This window comes from Ctenopharyngodon idella, chromosome 2 (assembly GCF_019924925.1).
Source record: "Ctenopharyngodon idella isolate HZGC_01 chromosome 2, HZGC01, whole genome shotgun sequence".
Taxonomy (NCBI): Eukaryota; Metazoa; Chordata; class Actinopteri; order Cypriniformes; family Xenocyprididae; genus Ctenopharyngodon; species Ctenopharyngodon idella.
Window position 1 is genome coordinate 18,417,453 of NC_067221.1, and position 19,326 is coordinate 18,436,778.

A 19,326-nucleotide genomic window follows, 5' to 3' on the forward strand; every position below is an offset into this window, starting at 1 on the left:
GAATGTTTTCACAGTATTACAGTTTTTACTGTATTTTCCATCAAATAAATGCTTCCTTATTGAGCATAAGTGACTTCTATCCAAAAAATGAAAAAAATCTTAATTATTCCAAACTTTTGACCAGCAGTGTGTCTTTGTTCACTAGCGTGTTCATAAATGTCTTTTATCTCTTTCCCTTTTTCCTCTTTCTCACTCCTTCTCATTCTTCATTCCTCTCAATCTCCCCTCCTGTCCTAGACCACATTCTGCCCTGTTTGTCTATAGTCACATTCCTATATCTCGTTCCTGGGGTCACATTCACACCCTTAGAAATGATGTCATGAGTTTCCCTAATCTGGTCGTCATCTTTTCCCATCTGTAAATTCATTCATGTGAAGCATGTCAGCTGAGCAGCATTTCAGCACATCCTCATCAGAACATTAATTGTCCTTCATCACCTCCTAGACCTAGTTCTTATTTTTATCATATTTTTAGCATTTTCTTCTGCATCCTTGAATTGTTGCGAATAATCTTCTCACTGAAGCCGCATTAGCTTTTCTACCAGTATCATAAATGTTCCGTAACCGACAAATATTGTAATACCTCTCCTCAGCCAAACCACAACTCACTAGCACTTATTAGAGTGTTTGAGCTCCCACACAAGCCTAAAAGTTTAAATGTAATTGTCCCCCTTTAGTGCCAGGAGCCCCACCTCGGAAAGTTGAAGTGGAGGCTGTGAACTCCACAGCTATTCGTGTGACATGGAAGCCTCCTCTTTCTGGGAAGCAGCACGGCCAGATCAGGGGATACCAGGTCATATACTCCCGCCTGGAGAACGGGGAGCCACGTGGCCAGCCTAATATAATGGATGTCGCTCTACCAGAAGCACAGGTACTACCTGCTAATTCCTTATTGTTGTACTTCACTGTTTGTACAGTGAGGTGGATGCCATTGTTATGGCTCAGTTGGGCTCTGTTCCAAACCTTAGTGATCCTAACTGAAATCGGAACTCTTCAGGTGATGATACATGTGGCAACTTTTTAAGCAATGTTGCTGGGCAATGTAGGTGAGCGATGATGCTTGGCCACTTTTCCATTGAGAATGGGCAACAAATTTTGATCTAAAGTATCCAGATACAGATTTGTCATCCATTCTCAATGGGAAAGTGCCCAAGCAACATCGCTCGCCGACATTACCCGGCAACATTGCTCAAAAAGTTGCCCCTTGTATCATCACCTTTAAGTGACTTATTTGAAAAGCTTTACATGGAGACTTAACTAAACCTCACAGTTGATTAGAATTGAGTTTGGTGTTAGCATGTTGCTAAGCTGTTTATCTAATACAATAAGCAAGCAAGCAAGCATGCACAAATATTTGGTGAAATAGTCTCTCTTTTTTTATTAAAATATTGTTTATTATTACTGTTCAGTTCATTTCAATCATTTGAAAAAGATATATAAATAAATGAAATTATTTATTTAAAAAGAAAATAAAAACATCACAAATGATCCTGCATTGGTTTAAGTGTCCTTTTAGTATTGTTTATGTACTAATTAGTACTGTCAAACGATTAATCGCGATTAATCGCATCCGAAATAAAAGTGTGTTTACATAATATGTGTGTACTGTGTATATTTATTTTGTTTATATAAATACGCACACATGCAAGTATGTATTAAACAAAAAATATATCATTATATATAATTAAATTATAATTATATACAAATATTTGTTTATTTATAATATATAAATTATATATAAATATAAATATATCTATATATGTAAATATTTCTTATATATACATAAATGTAAATATTTCTTAAATATGTACATGTATGTGTGTGTATTTATATTTACATAATAAATATACACAGTACACACATATTATGTAAACACAAACTTTTATTTTGGATGTGATTAATCGTTTGACATTCTTCATTTTTATTAGCTTTTGTTTTTCTGTATTTTTAGTCTTTTTAGTGCTTTATAGTTAGTTTAGTGCTAAGGTTTTCTATATTTTCTATAGTTTTTATATTTTATTTAATTTCAGCTTTATTTAATTTACTGAAAATGATTTTTAGTAGTTTTAGTTAACAATAACAACACTGTTTTTTTTGGCAGCATAATTGTCTTGTTTTGAACAGCCTTCGTGTTGGTTAGCGTGTCTTTAATGCCTAAAAATGCTGTCTAGGTAGGCAACTCTAGGGTTTGGAACAGAAACTTCAGTGTTTCAGGATACATGTCTACACATCTAATTCCACATGAAAACTTTTTTGAGCCTTCAGTGTTATGTAAATTGTTGTTAAATATTTCATAGACGCACACTATTGGTGGCCTTTCAAGAATTCAGCTCTTTGTAAATCCTAACATTAATACATATGCACTGCCTTGTTACTCTGTATTTTTTTCAGTTTTGCTCATGGTGCATTAATATAAGGAGATTTAAAACTGCCTGAAGAAACGTGGGTGCACTGAGATGGAAGAAAGATAGTAATCCTTAGGAGGGATTTAGATATCCATGAATATCTTAAAGTAGACACTTTTTTCGAGGATAGAGAGAATCAGACTGGGGGCATTTAAATGCTTCTGCTCTTGAATTGTTAGCTGAGAATTAACTTGCGTAGACATGTGTTTTTCTGCACTTTCCCTGCCCCCCAAACAAGAGTTTCTCATTTACCTGTATAAGCATTCCTCCTCACCAAGCTAGTGGGATAAAGACTGTAACAAGAGATATTTATTGGCCACTGTGGGATTTAATGGTTTTTAGTAAATGGGCAGGTGACTGGGGTTTTCTGGTGCATCGAGAAGATTATTTCTCATTTGCATAAGTGTATACCCAAGTGAAGGAGTGCAAGAGAAATGCAAATGTATCACCTTACACATCATCGCTCAATCCACCTCCTAGAACTGGCAGGTTTTCTGTCTGCCGTTAATTGATTTCAGCCTATTTTATTAGGGATGCACAATACTGTATATTGGTACTTGGTTATCGCCTAATATAATAATGTTATATTATTTTATATTATTTATATTATTTAATTTTGCATGCAATTGAATCATTTTTGTTTTTTATCATTTTTTTATTATAATTTTATTTTCATTATTTATAATTATCTTTGTTGTCATCTAACACGCACTTGAAGATCTTAAAAACACTAATTTAATTGAAAAATGTTATATACATTTTATATTTTATACTTATTTCATTTTAAAAAACAGTAATTAAAAGTGAATAACACTGTTAAATGTAATCTTTAGCAAATCTCACAATGAACATTCATTTTCACTGTGTATATTATAATGTTGTGATGCCTAAATTCACTTTTTAGCATTTAAAACAACTGATTTAAGTTTTAGTGTTTTATTTATTTTTTAATTTATGTAAAAAAAAAAAAAATAGTATAGAATTTTAATATTTGCCATTTATCAGTTATCAACCATAATATCCCATATCCCAATATGCCAGAATTTTAATATCAGTGCATTTCTAAATTATATATTCTATAAAATCCCTCACTCAGAGCTTGAAATTGTCTTTGTGACCTTCGCCTCTCTGGTTTGTGGTGCTGTTGATGTTTTGTCTGTTCAGAGCCTCCAGTCCATAACACCTCCACAAGTCATAACTTGTAAACTTTGTTTAATGTCAAAAGGTTAGTGGTTCTAAATGTTTTTGACAGCATACAAGACACATTTGTTGTTTTTTCCAACTTTTTTTTTTATCTAGTCACCATCAGTGACAAAAAAAAACAACAGACAGGTTTTGTTTACAGTATCTGTCAGGTGAACTGCTGTTGACCTCTTTGCTCTCACAACACAAAGACACCTGCGCTTGTCTCTCCCTCTTTGACAAACAAAATTCCCTTCATCCACCATAACATCTGAAGCCGTTTACCATGAACTGTGATGATTTGTCCCAGGACATGACTCATTTGCCGTCATTGTCCCAGAAAAAAAATAAAAAAACACAACAATAAAACACTTACAAGACTTGCTGAGACGCATTTGTAAATATCAGATTCTTCAGACACAAAGATCCTTACAAGCCTGTTTATTTTCACCTTGTGTCTCTATTTTCTCTCAGACATTGAAGATGTATCATAAGACTCCGGTTACGTTTATGTCTACATCTTTCTTCATTATTTGACTCAGCAAAAAAAAAAAAAAAAGAGAGAATATGTTTTTGCTTTGCTCTCTGGGATGTAAATGGCCAGGGAGAGCTGTGAAGAAGGGAGAAAACATGTCAGAGAAGTGATGAAAATCCATTGTGTATTGTGTAACACTAATGGTTTGGCAGGGTGGTTGCCGAGTTGCTTTGATAAATGGCCTGTAGTGCTTTTTTGTCTTGACAAAAAGACCCGGATTTCTCAAGACATCCATTTTGTTCTTCTGGGGGTTGCCAGTTGTTCATTTTTAATATGTGCTGTTTCTCTACCACCTTCAGAGACTCTCCGACTCTAAGAGCATGGGCTTCTGCATGGATGGGCTCCTAAAACATCTCAGAGGAGAGCAGGAGCATGTGTAATGTTTTTCATTTGCTCTTAGTGTGCATTACTAAACCAATCCAAACCATAATGGCTAAGCCACCAATTAACATTAACACTTGTGAGTTGCAAACCGACTAACTACCTACACAACGCCCACTCTCATTTGGTATGTCATAACATTGTGATTGCAGATTTTTTTTATTGAATGATTTTATCCAACGTGTCAACATGAACTGACATGTACTGTAATGTAATTATAAAGTGATATATTTCTTAATCTGGACTGAAACATGACTGCCATTTTTGAGGAGGCTTTTTGAAGGTCAAGGTCATCTCCAAGTATCCCAACAGTTACATTTCTCTTTTTTTCATTGTAATTGTTGCCATTATTTTTAATATGTGAACCATTGCCATTAACTCGAACTTATAAAGTCATAATGAAACGGAAGTTATTATTGTGACATACATCCGAGTAAAACGGTTCTGTCTGCTAAAGTTTTTTTGGCTGTTGATTAGCATTTACAAATACCCCTTCTAAGTTATTACACTTTGATAAAAGGTTTTGCTCTGATATACCATGTGCAATTAGATGTGGAACATAAATCAAAAACTTGAAAGTAAGTACTTGCAATTTTGATGTCACAATCTGATCCCAACATTTGTCTCGCTCAGAGCAACTTGAGAAGCCTCTCTCTCATCTGTCTCCCCGGCCTCAGCTGAAAAGCCGGGAAACCAGCAAGCACTTGTTTGTCCGTAGGTGGGTTAAATGCATTTTCTTTTCAAAAAAGGCCAGACTGGGAACCCACACACCACCCTCAGTCTCAATTTAACTGAGAGTTAATTGATCCATTGCAGTGTGCCACGAGAGCCGAGCAAGTGGTCATTAGAGAGGCCTGTCAACCTTTCCATGAAGAATCTCCAATAAATCTGCACGAGAGTCCCCTACATTTACAGCTGTCACTCTTCTATGCTGCATGGTTAGGATCCTGTTGCATCAGTTGTGGATGTTAAATTGAAGAGGGAAATAGGAAATTACAGATGTGTCGAGAGATCGGAGCTGTGGGTGGTGTGGCTTTCTAGTGGACAAGGACCTGAGCTGGTACCCAAAACATAGAGGGTTTGAACCCAATAAAGTGGGATTTATAAACTATCACCATCTTGCCATTGGGTCTTGGGTGTTCAAACCTGTTCCTGGGAGGTTGTGGGTTGGTAGTCAGTGTTTCAGTTGTTTGGTGGTGGATCATGTGAGTTTCACTGTCTACGTTGTCTACAATGTCTTCCCATTGGTAGTTGCCACATCCCACCACTGTGCATTTGCATAAAGTACATCTGCATGTTGCAAACGGTTGATGCTTCTCAAATCAACTCGCTTTGAAAGTAAATTACTTCCGATCACTTTGTCGCTGCAAATTGCTGTCACGTGAAAGACTCAGCGAGCATCTGCTTTATGGGTAAAGTGAATGTTATATACATACAGCACCAGTTCTGAGGAAATCACTCTGGCCTCGGTGGCCTCAGTTCCAGATGAATGAAAGAGGGGAGAGCCCTTTATTTTCCCTGATTAATATCAGCACCATCTTCGCTTTTCATCTCTTGTTCTCCAACAGGCTCTATCTGACAAACGCAGACTTCCATTACTATTTTAATATCCTGTCTGAAAATTGCCGCATTTGGCTACAGCTGAAGATTCCTATCAGTTCTGACCTGTTTTTTCTGCTCTCTGAAGCATTTTAATAAACTAGGCTAATTTATTCATCTAGCATTCAAAGAGAATGATCCTGAGGAGATAATTTTGGGAAAGCAAAGACCTGTGTGTTTAACAGAGGCTAAAGTGCCACGCGGAAAACAACAACCCATTAAGAAAGCGGATACGCGGAAAAAATGTCTCATTAACTTGAGCTTAAAGAGGTTGTTTGTGTTTATTTAAGCGTACGTTTCTTGTGTCTGTGCTGCGGTGGGGTTTTGTTGTTTGAATGTATAGCAGACCGAAGGAACTGTGGCAGCTTTTCCATCCCCTTTAGATGCCATTGTGTATGTGCCAATGTAGCCCCTCCAGTTCGCACCGCCCAGTCCAAGCGGTACGCGAACCCAGCCCGTCCGCATGGGAGGTGGGCGCTCTAATAAGGAGGCTAAAGACCTCAGTCTCTAGTGTCAGTCGCTAGAGTGCCTCTTGAGATCAGGGGAGTGAGGTTTACATGCACAGCTCCTAATGAACTACGTCCGTTACATCCACCCCCCTAAACCTCAGTCCCACCTGGTCACAGCACCAATGTAGCTCCTCCAGTTCACACCGCCCGCTCCAAGCGGGACTCGAACCCGGGTCCGTCCGCATGGGAGGTGGGCGCTCTAAAAAGGAGGCTAAAGACCGCAGTCTCTAGCGTCAGTCGCTAGAGCACCTCTTGAGATCAGGGGAGTGAGGCTTACATGCACAGCTCTTACCGGCCTACGTCTGTTACACCAAGTGCACTTTGGTACTGTTTCTACGCTGCAGCACCGTGCACGATTAATAGGACAGTTAAAATCAGCGGTTTAGAAGGAGTCCATTGAGGAGGAAGTGAATGCAGTGAAACAGCAATGACTCAGTGATTGAAGTACAACTCTTAAGTGCAGACCTGAAGGGTTAGAAGCTCTCTGGCCCATTATAACTGATCAATGTTTCAGCCTCCATGCTTTCTACTCAACTTATCAGCATGACTTCAGCTCCTCGCCAAGAAAGGTAATGACGGGCCTGTAGGCATTCGTGCCCTGGGTAAAGTCATTGTTACTGGACTTTTAGGAAGGCATGCCCTGGGCAAAGCCAGTGGATTCTCGTGTGCTGTCAGGTGCGTCCATGAGACTCCCACCTCTGAGCAGCCGGCGGGTTAACAAGACATCACATATGCCAGGCGCTATCCTATAGGATTGGCTGTGTGAGGTCTGTGTTAGGGAAACAGACTGAAATATCAGCCTCCGTCTAGTCTGCTAATGATACTGTTATGCAATATATACACAGATCTAGATCAGCTCCATCATGAGAAGCAATTGTACGATATGGATGAATGTTTGCAGACTGATCTAATATAGAAAATTACAGTGTGGGGGTCTGCACACTGATATTGTGACGTGCTTCACTGCACTTTGCAGATTCTCGGCTAGAAAGGAGCCGTTTCTTTTTTCTTCCTAAAGAGGAATATCAACTCCGCTTGAGTTGGCTTCATGCTGGCTTCTTGGTCCAGGAAAGATTTGATGCTCGTGTGTGCACCTTTTGTTGAAGGTACAGTAAGAGAAAGCAATGGTTGTGGGTACTCAGTGTCAGTAAAGTTTGATGTCACCCTAGCTGGCAATGTGATAGAGGTAATGGGATTTCATGCTCAATACCACCAGGAGATTCGCACTAAGAAATAGGCTTTCAATTCCGATGGGATTCACTATCTTGTGTTTAAATTAAAAACTTTTTAGAAATGTTGGTTTTCTTGTCTCTCTTGTGGAAAATGTGAGGAATTCACTCTAATCAATATTTGTCAGAATGCATCAATCCTGTAGTACCAGTATCTGCCAGAAGGGGCCAAAAATGTGTGTAAATGTAAAATGTGGCTTTTTTGTGCAACACATGTGTCGGTAAAATAAGATTAGTGATGTACAACATTCATATTTTCGCAGGTACCGATAAGATGAAGATTATTTTCATGTTATGAAGATTTTAAAACTCTATATTATTTTTTTCTAAATAGATTAAAAACATTAAACATTTAAAAGAAATTCTTTTAAACGCTTTAATTAAATAGGTAAAATGTAAAAATAGAGGAAATAAGCTGCACAATTAAACATACAATATCAACTGATACTGATAAATTAAATCATCTATAATATCAGCCGATAACCAATATAGTACTGATATTTTGTGCATCCTTAGGTAAAATTGTGACAAAATTGCTTAAATTATACACATGTAACAAGGCAGTGCATCTATAATAAATGTTTTGGATTGTACAGTATTTCTATGTGTCTTATGGAGGTCAGTTTTCAGGTTGATAATGAATGCAGCCCAGGTAAGTGTCTGTGAATTGCAATATTTGCAACCATGCTGAGACTAAAACGTTCTTGCACTTGGTGTAAGTGGTGCAATAGTTGTCATTTCTTTCTCCCACAGAGCGACGGAATGAAGCACCTTTGTTAACAGTATACCACTGCTCCTTTTACCTGACATTATGTAGCACTGTGTCGAATGTGAAATATTGTCATCTCTCCTCCTCCACCCTTCTCCTCTGTCTCTGTAGCATGTCACTGTTAACGCTATGTGTTCATCTGTAGATGAGAGAAAAAAAAGGTAGCTTTTTTTTCTCCCCAGTAGTGCCATCTCTGATTCATTTTCCCCCTCTCATCTGTCATATGTTTTCCATCAGTGGAAAATTGAAGAGTCCACGGAATATGTGAGTAACTCAAGTGTGAGCGGGTGGTTTGCGGCATTGGGCCTGTGGGGATGCTCTGCGTTTGTGTGTTCATCTATCGCTTTTTCCTCTCTCGCTTGGCTTTTCTTCATTTGAAACTAACATTTCTCCTTGTAAGGAGGGATTAACGGTTTGAGTGAACTCCTGTGTGCTTGATATAAATTTGGACCAAGCAGCTTGTAGAAAAGGGGGGAAATGGGGGAAAATACACAATCGGCAACATTTAGCATCTTTTGAGCATTGTTGCAAAAATATTCCTCACTCTGTACTCGTTCACTCGCGCACACACAGAAAAGACCAGAATAAATTGCAGCATTTTCAGCATTATACTGAAGGTCTCCCACTAATGCACTGTATTTACTAATGGTAATGATGCCGCATGCTCTAAAGGTCTGGCCCCTGAGAGCACATTTCACTGACAGTGTAATGACTGCGCTAATGACTTTTAGCATAGTAAGTACCCGTTATTCACTCACACACACACACAATCACACAATCACACGCGTACATACGTCACTTGAAGAGACTGGAAGAGACCATCACTACTGGAGCACTATTGTTGAATATTCCATGAAGAGCTGGCAAGTTTAACATTTCCTGAATAATAAACCCTCACTCGTTGTGAGATGAGAAATACTGTACATGTATAGACAAGGACACTTGACTAGAGAGATAGAAGAGATGGTTTAAACTGAGACTTACAGATTTAAGTAGTTTTATGAATGAAAGCTTTGTCTAACTTGTGGTTATAATAATCACAAGAACATTTTTCTGGCAAAATAACATCTAACTTTAGTCATTGGTCTAAATATGGGCTGTTTACGGTTCCCAACCTGACATTTTGTGGTGACCTTGGTTCATTGAATCAGAATTTAGAGCTGTTTTATCTTATTATAAGTTTGGGGTCAGTCATTATTATTATTTTCCCTCTCCATTTACTGGCAGTATTCATGTAAATCCAGATGTCAACAAGAGATTTATGCAAGGATGTGTGCAGTGCCCATAATTATTATTATTTTTTTATTATTATTTTCAAATGAATTAATACTTATATTCAGCAAAAACACATTAAACTGATCAAAAGTGACTGATTTCTTTTTAAATAAATGGTTTGTGTGAACTTTCTATTCATCAAAAAGAATTAGAAACAGTTATTTTAAATTGTAATAATATTTCACAATATTACTGTTTTTACTGCATTTTTGATCAATAAATGGAGCCTTGGTGAACATAAGAGACTTCTTTCAAAGACTTCTGATATCTATCTGATAATTATTGCAAAATAAACCCAGACAGAGTTTATTTTATTCAGCTAACTATACATTATCCCACTTATTACATTGTTACTCACCAAATAAATAAATGGATAGAATATATTTTAGTTAAAATTATTATGTAAGAAGGAATCTGTTGCCGGGAACAACAGTCACTTCATTATACTATAATATTTGACGGCAGAATGCGTTGATTACCCAATCCTAAGTATTCCAGTGAGCCATGTGAACAACTGTAATTTTCATAACAGTTATGAGTTTCGATACTGAGTCATGACGAATGCATCACTTAGTATTGTTTTTGCTTGTTCTTTTAAATGGAAAGCATGGAAAGGGATATTAATGGAGAAGTTACTATCTGCTTGGCTCCTGTGTGAATGGGTTGGGGAAGAAAGGCGTTGAATGATGTTACCTGCTTTCAGCAGAGGGACCGGTTCAGGGTTATGTGTGCTGTGAGTGTTGAAAACCAGTGAAGCCTGGCTGGAGAGCTAAAGCTGCAGACAACAGTCGGCTTTCAACACTACAGCTCTTTGTGAATGTAGGTGTGTGTTGTCTGTGAGCATGCCTTTTTGTGTGTGTGTGTGTGTGTGTGTGTGTGTGTGTGTGTGTGTGTGTGCGTGTGTGTGTGTTTCGTTGTTCCAGAGTTTCCTCAAAAGATTCTTATAGTTGCGTGACAGCCCACTACAGTTCGGGGCCTGGCTTGCGTTACGCTAGTAAATCCTCTTACTGCCTAGATTTGGAGCATTAAAAAAGAGCCGAAGAATTGGGCGCACTTCAGTTACCAGTGTCGTTTTCCTCCCAGTGAAGCCTGACCCCATTTCTCAGTCCACCCATCTCTGTGCCAGCAGACTGGCTGCCGTCTCTCTGGAGCCCTGCTGTTAGCGACCGCACCTGCTCTGCTGCCACTGCGTGCTGCCACCTGCCTGGAAAACATTCAGCGTGAGCCAATCGCTTGCTCACGCCAAATTGCTTTCCTATCCCTCTCCCATGATTTAGGGCTGTCTGGCAGCCTGTCAGCAAACTGGATTTCTGGAATCTGGGATTCATACGTTAATTCGAGGATTCACACCTGACCTGGTGACCTTGAGCAGTCACAGTTAGGTGTGCGTGTATTTGTGTACAAATCGAGGTTGCCCACCAAATTCATCGTCTCTCCAAAGTTGGATGTAGTTATGGGTTAACCTGCCCTTGCAAAAATTGACCATGGTAAAAAAAAAATAGGTTTTAAAGTTTATTTAAAATTAGTCATTAATGCTTAATAACAACAACATGTGAGATCAAGTAAATGCCCTAAAATGTTATATACACCTATCAGGCATAACATTATGACCACTGACAGGTGAAGTGAATAACACTGATTATCTCTTCATCACGGCACCTGTTAGTGGGTGGGATATATTAGGCAGCAAGTGAACATTTTGTCCTCAAAGTTGATGTGTTAGAAGCAGGAAAAAATGGGCATGCGTAAGGATTTGAGCAAGTTTGACAAGGGTCAAATTGTGATGGCTAGACGACTGGGTCAGAGAATCACCAAAACTGCAGCTCTTGTGGAGTCTGCAGTGGTCAGTATCTATCAAAAGTGGTCCAAGGAAGGAACAGTGGTGAACCGGCGACAGGGTCATGGGCGGCCAAGGCTCATTGATGCACGTGGGGAGCGAAGGCTGGCCTGTGTGGTCCGATCCAACAGACGAGCTACTGTAGCTCAAATTGCTCAAGAAGTTAATGCTGGTTCTGATAGAAAGGTGTCAGAATACACAGTGCATCGCAGTTTGATGCGTATAGGGCTGCATAGCTGCAGACAGTCCACCGCCGAAAGTGGCAGCAGTGGGCACGTGTGCATTAAAACTGGACCACGGAGCAATGGAAGAAGGTGGCTTGGTCTGATGAATCACGTTTTCTTTTATATCACGTGGATGGCCGGGTGCGTGTGCGTCACTTACTTGAGGAACACATGGCACCAGGATGCACTATGGGAAGAAGGCAAGCCGGCGGAGGCAGTGTGATGCTTTGGGCAATGTTCTGCTGAGAAACCTTGGGTCCTGCCAATCATGTGGATGTTACTTTGCACCTACCTAAGCATTGTTGCAGACCATGTACACCCTTTCATGGAAACAGTATTCCCTGGTGGCTGTGGCCTCTTTCAGCAGGATAATGCGCCCTCCCATTAAGCAAAAATAGTTCAGGAATGGTTTGAGGAGCACAACAACGAGTTTGAGGTGTTGACTTGGCCTCCAAATTCCCTACATCTCAATCCAATCGAGCATCTGTGGGATGTACTGAACAAACAAGTCTGTTCCATGGAGGCCCCACCTCACAACTTACAGGACTTAAAGGATCTTCTGCTAACATCTTAGTTTCCAGATACCACAGCACACCTTCAGGGGTCTAGTGGAGTCCATGCCTCAACGGGTCAGGGCTGTTTTGGAAAATAAAATGCAAAAAATAGGATAATAGAAATGAAATAAATATATATATATCAAAACTTAGGAGTACAGGAGAGAATTAAGCCTTTGAGATACTTTTTAAAAGTGCTAATTGAATAATCTACTTATAAGTTGTCAGGTTGTCACTTCCACATCTTGGGATCACAGTGACAAAACACTTTTTTCAGACGTGTTTTAGGCACAACCATCAAAGTAGGTTTTAATTAATCAATTCTACAAGACGCTAATACAACTCTCGTAACTTTCTCTTTTTTACACTATTTGAAGGAGGTGCCATAAATAATTGATTGCCGTATTACAGTAGTAATTATGGTATTTTTGTCAAAATAAGGGCCAGGGTGACACTCATCCAATCAATCATAGCTATTGTATTAAAATTATTGGGGGGAAAAAAATACAAATAAAATAACATGCTTAATAATTCTGCCTCAAACACATGCACTGCTTCATGGTTCTTTTCTGTATATGGCTTCATAAGTATATTGTCATCTCAGCTAGGATTAGCTTGAACTGAAATGCAACACTGCACTTTTCCCACATAGCTGCAAAGTTTTTGTGACTTTCCTAGCACTCTTCAGTGGTAACACAAATAAATGGATCTATTCTGTGTTATGCAGTAGTTTCAGGCCCGCTTCTACATTTGCACTGCTCTGTTCAGTGGATAATTGGTCTGCACTTTGCAATCATTTATGGTAGCACAGTTTTGTCACACTTTTGGACTGAATATCTCTCACATTCTAATAATATGACCATGTGAGAGACAAATAAAACAGTTGGACAGTAGTTTCATTACCATATTGAAGCAAATTTAACTTTAATAAAGTCTAGTTGACTCTAGGCTTGAATAGATGTATACTATTACATACTGTACACATTGTCATCGAGATAAACAACTGTCTTACTGTCACATCCATGTCTAAGAAAAACACCTAACATCTGTATTAAGAAACCTGTCTTAACTCTTAAAGACACTTAATTCAAGCCATTTTTAGATCCTCTCTTTTCATCAAAGGTGAGAAACTCTATTAATTTCTTTCACCTCAGGCTCTATTCAGAGATATCACCAATACATAATGGAACTGTGCTGCTCTTTTCACTGATGACATTGATTATCGCTTGACAGCAGAGAGTCATGCTGGTGTCAGCGAGTGACATCTGTGCACCTCTGTGTTATTTATTCTAGCAATCAGCCATTTTGAAGGTTAGCGTCAGCTGCTAGCTCACTAATGAAGTGTGACTGTGCTCAGTGTAAAGAGGAAACACACACCTATTAAGACGGCTTGCCATTAATCTCACCTTGTTTCATTAGAAAGAGAACCTCAAGAGAATCAGATTTAGCTTGAACATAAATAAGTCATTAACTATTGTTTGGATGATGAAAACATTTGGCTGATGCCGATAATTATTTTTATATGTATATTTTAAACAGACAAATTTAAATAGTAATTAAATATAGTTTTATAAATGTGTATATTTTAAACACATTTCAGAGTTGTTATATATTAGAAAAACTATATGAATTAAATAATATAAATAACAGGCTATATATTTACACTTTCTTTCAAAAGTTTGGGGTCGGTAAGATTTTGTTTTTGAAAAATCTCTTATGCTCACTAAGGGGCAGTTCACATATCGCGCCTAAAAACGCGTGGAAAGCGCGGCCGCGCCGCTTCCTCATTCTTTAGCAAGTGCTTTTGCAAGTGCTCGGGAGCTTGCGCTCCTGTGGCGTCTGTCGTTGCTATGCAACCATGAACTGCGCTCTCCACGACGACGAGGAAGTTTCAGCAAAGGATAAATTGATTTCTAGCCCTTGCATTAGCTTTACTGCTAGATATATTTATGAAGATGAGATATAAAAACCACCCTGTACAACTATGATCAGCTGTTCGGCTGAGCTTTCGGTGTTTTGTTACGGAAAGGCTGAAGCTGATCGGTTAGTTCTTGTCACATGACCTGCGGTGCGCTTGCGGCATTCTGAAAAATTGAGAATTTTTCATCTCGATGTGCCTGGAAAAAATGCACCACATGCGTGTCGCGACCGCGTCGCTTCCATTATGAGCGCGGCTGCTGCGCGCCTACATTGGAAATAAGGAATTTGCACGCGCAAAAGACATGTGAAAGGCCCTTAAGGCTGCATTTATTGGATCAAAAATACAACAGTTTGTGAAATATTATTACAATTTAACAAATTTTTCTATGTGAATATATTTTAAAATGTAATTTATTCCTGTGATAACAAAGCTGAATTTTCAGCTGCCATTATGCTAATCTTCAGTGTCACATGATCTTGCAGAAATCATTCTTTTATACATTTAGAAAAAACTATATATTTTTTTTCTATTTAAATATATTTTATTATTAAAACAGCTTATTAAAACTGTTTAATATAATATGCCCTAATATAATCTGCTTCCACTGTCAACATAATCAAACTGATCATTAAAAAAAAAAAAACATCAACTTATAACATCAAATGAAAACTTAACTAATATTTTTTGATATATAATGTCTTGCTCATGCGCTTCTTCAGAGCACTCATAATGCAAGGTTCACTACAAACTCTTCTTTTTATAGGTTCCTGTAGAGCTAAAAGTGAATGTGCGCTAGTGTACTACTCACAGAACTTATCCGAAAATAAGTTGACTATTAAAAAGAACAGCTGAACATCAGTTCACAAATAAAATATAGTGTTTAAATTGCTACTGCCTTTAGTTATTATTTTGGAATAAATGTAAAAATGCTTAAAAACACTAACTTGATGAGATTTATACTTGTTTTTTTTATAAATAGAACATTAATTACAGAGTTAATGTAAAAATACAAAATAGAATTGTATTTGGTTTTGATGTAAATTTAACCAGGAAAATGTGACAACATTGAGTGTTAATTTACATTTGATTTATATATTTTTTTTAAAAAGTAAAAGACTTTGCCTCCTCATTTCAGAATGCCACCGCCTCCTACTTAGTTAAACTTCTGTTCTCTGGTAGTGCGAGCTGTTCCCTTTGCTCAAAAAAATTATAAAAGAGCACTATTTATGATAGAGAAAATGAGAGACGAAAATGCAATTGCTTCGCCTATAAAAAGTAATTTTGTGTGATTAAAGTAATGAATAAACGCTCAAACTTAAAAGGTCATTTAAATTTATCCAATCATTTACATTTTATCCTGTGTTCCCCCACTTTAGGGCTTCTGTGGGAGAGAAAACCAAACCAATCCTTAGTTTAAAAAAAGAAAATTGTGAAACGTGGGCGCATATTGGTATAAGTACTAATATAATTAAAACCTTAATTATAGAAGATACTCAGTCAAGTCATACTAAAAAGGCTAATGAGAAGCTTTTAAAATGCCATTTTCATGAACTTTATTTACCAGAGGATTTGTGGCCATGTGTAATATAGGAGTGTGTGTGTGTGTGTGTGTGTGTGTGTGTGTGTGTGTGTGTGTGTGTGTGTATGTGTGTGTGTGTGTGTCTGTGTCTGTGTGCGCGCATTTTTGTGATTTGAGGACACAAATTTGTATAATGACATGGGTATTACACTGGTATTACGACGTAAACATGAAATATGAGGACATTGGGTGTCATATTTGGGTGGGTGGTCGCGCTCGCTCGCGTGTGTGTGTGAGGCGGGTAAACATATGCTGTGTTATGACCTTGGTTTATTTCCATGTGTGCATTTAAGTGTGGTTGAACCTGTACTCTTTAATTATTGTGAGTTTGGTTTCATTCTGTGTGTGTGTGAGGATTTTCAGTACATCATTTGCAGGTAACTGTGCAAGTACACTAAGAAGAGATTACCCGAGTAACTGTAGGCATTACAGACATTATTCCTCATAAGGCATTTCTTCAGTAAAATTACTTTTCTATTCATATAGCTAATTCATGTTGAAAGAGGATGAATAGCAGCAGATTAATGATGCACAGTTTCAGGGGCCGTTTACACGACATCGTTTTCAATTAAAAACGGAAAACTTTTTATGCGTTTTGGCTGTTCATTTACACAACAACAGTGTTTTGGGGGCCTGAAAATGCAAACGTTTGAAAACCGGTTCAAAGTTCAAGTTTTTGAAAACGATACTTTTATTGTCTCCATGTAAACTACAATACGTGTTACATGTTCATTCTATAAGCGCGTAGTGTTTCTTTACAAAGTGGCATCGCCAACTACTGGCCTGGCATGCAAAATACAGCATTTTTAGTAGTTTTCGCAGATCCATGAACGGAAATCGTTTTGAAAGCAGTGCCGTCTGTACTTAAAAAAATAAACTAAAAAAAAACTTTTCCATATTCAGTATATCATTGTCATGTAAACATACGTTGAAATAATTGAACTCTGATGCATTTTATTGGTTTGTTACTTGTCTGGACTGCTTTGAAAGTGAATTTCGAGAACTACAGTATGTGATTGATTGCAAAAAGCCACATTGTTTGGATGCTGAATCATTAGTGGAGATTTATTACTATAGACTTTCTTTGGGGGGAAATGTGAAAATATTGTGTTTTAACCCTAATGCAGACTTTGTGTGTGTGTGTGCGCGCATGTGTTCCTACAGTTGCTTGTGTGTGCTATGTTTGACGTTCTCTGTTTCTTCCTTTGGTTCGTGAGTTTGTTCAGTTGCTCACACAGGTTTTCTGTTGATGTCAACCAGATGTGTCTTTGTTCCAGTTGTGTACACCAGTTAAGCTAATTTGTGAACTAATTTGGCTTACTTTTGGAGGAACCTTGAAAACCCTATTTAAAAAAAAAAATAAAAAAAAATCATTCAAATAACTGCCAAATTACAGATGGTTGAAAAAAAAAATTATTTACTAAGTGTCCTCATAAAAACATTTAGTCACTGGTGTAAAGCAATAGGATTGACACCCATGGTTGAGCTGCTTTGGTTCTTCTTTTTGTGGCTTGGAAGAGCTTCTCATAGAAAAAGCTTTTCAAAGCCTTTCGGAGTTATTGTTTGAATGTGCAGTATGAAATAAATATGAAAAAAATGTGTCCAATGGTTTTAAATGGGGTTTGTAAATGGTTAATCGTTGGGGTGTGTGTGGTTTATTGGAGGGTTTATGATCAGTGTCTGCCAGTGGGGATGGCATGAGGGCGTCTCTAGATAAAGCTGTCTTGGCATCTTAGGCATCATGCTGTTTCCGTTTAACAGGAGGCTGTGATCACCGGACTTCTCTCTGAGACCTCTTACTCTGTTACTGTGGCAGCGTACACAACCAAGGGTGATGGGGCGCGCAGCAAAGCCAAAGTCATCACCACCACCGGAGCAGGTAGACATTCACACTCTACACTTGACTCACTTCACACTCAAAATCCACCCTGTTTACTTTCCTAATGCATGCTTCTGGTCTTATTCTGCATGATTCATTGATGCACATTGTTCCAGAGAAGAAAAATTGTAAATATTATAACTTGCCTCACTCGTGGTACATCTTTTCTTCTCTACTGATGTCATCAGATGCTATATTCCACTGAATGCCCTCTTTTACTTAGAAATATCACATTACAGAAGTAAAATTCAGTTTCATATTGACTTTAAATCCTGAATGTGTCTGTGGAGGTTTTCAGTGACAATTCATTGTAGAATGTCTGGTGACATTTAATCAAAAGCAGCTTTTGCAAGGCATTTCTTCACTCAAGGATAAAGTAGCTGAAAAGGTCTAAATTTTATACTATTATTATTAAATATTAAAAATGTTATAGAATTATGGTCAATATGAAAAGGCATTTGCAGCTGCTCAAGAAACATTTCTTACTATTATCACTGTTGAAAACAGTTTTATTGCTTAATATTTTAGTGGATAATAGGGGCGTAATGGTACACAAAAATGACGGTTCGGTATATACCTCGGTAGTTAAAAATTGCTATATAAAATTGCTTCTTTTTAATAAACGGTGGTTTATTGATCAAATTGTGTGTCTCTCTTTAAATAAATTCATTTATAATTAACTTGTTCTTAAGGATAAAAAATCTATCTCAGCTAATGCTGTAAACTTTCTTGAACATTAATATAATATCAAAGGTTACAATTAACAACAGATCCCAAACTATTAAATTATATTTATTTTTAGATAAAATAATCAACACTCAAATAAAAAACATGCAATTGGCACATAAGGCAGGTTTTGCATTAACTAAATTAAATCTATTTATAATATTATTTTTCAGTTATTTTTCTACTCCAAATCATTTTTGAAATATAATCATTTACACAGTTACAACTTGTTTTCATGACAAATTTATTTATACATATATTAAATAATTAAAGCATTTCTAACAGGTAACATAAATATAATGAATATATGGACTAATATTGTGCATATATTTACTGAAATGCTCCAACTCTAGAGTTCATTTCTCTAGTGAACTAACATGCTGTGGATACTAAATGACTTGCCTGAGGTAAATGTAATACTATGCGAGATATTATTCTCAAGCTGTTTTATTGATGTCTTTCCGTGTTTGAAACACTGATTGAGAGATTACACGTAAACATCTATGCATGGATCTTCTGTTATTCTTCTGGGCTTTTTCCTGTTGTGGCAGTTAGCAAACATTGTTGCATTACCGCGCGCACCCGCTTCTGGATTGGAGTGTGAATCGCCTGTGACTGACTGTATTCGTCGTCTGACTGCATGCACCGAACCGTGACGTCCGTACAGTAAAGAATACATGTACCGTTACGCACCTAGTGGATAACCATGATAGAGAATTCTTT

The 19,326-nt window shown here is 37.6% G+C and overlaps 1 protein-coding gene across 9 annotated transcripts in view; it reads left to right on the forward strand.

Moving 5' to 3' along the window:
* The window catches only part of ptprfb (protein tyrosine phosphatase receptor type Fb), a 210,194-nt gene that overhangs the window by 145,964 nt on the left and 44,904 nt on the right, over positions 1 to 19,326 (forward strand). For 5 of the 9 annotated variants that reach the window (XM_051912632.1, XM_051912675.1, XM_051912648.1 and 2 more), the window contains 3 exons: positions 677 to 870; positions 8,846 to 8,872; positions 17,760 to 17,877. In XM_051912632.1, the coding sequence (XP_051768592.1) occupies positions 677 to 870; positions 8,846 to 8,872; positions 17,760 to 17,877 (339 nt within the window). The remainder of the gene's footprint in view (positions 1 to 676; positions 871 to 8,845; positions 8,873 to 17,759; positions 17,878 to 19,326) is intronic. The other 4 variants (XM_051912656.1, XM_051912692.1, XM_051912665.1 and 1 more) reach the window with 1 other exon arrangement.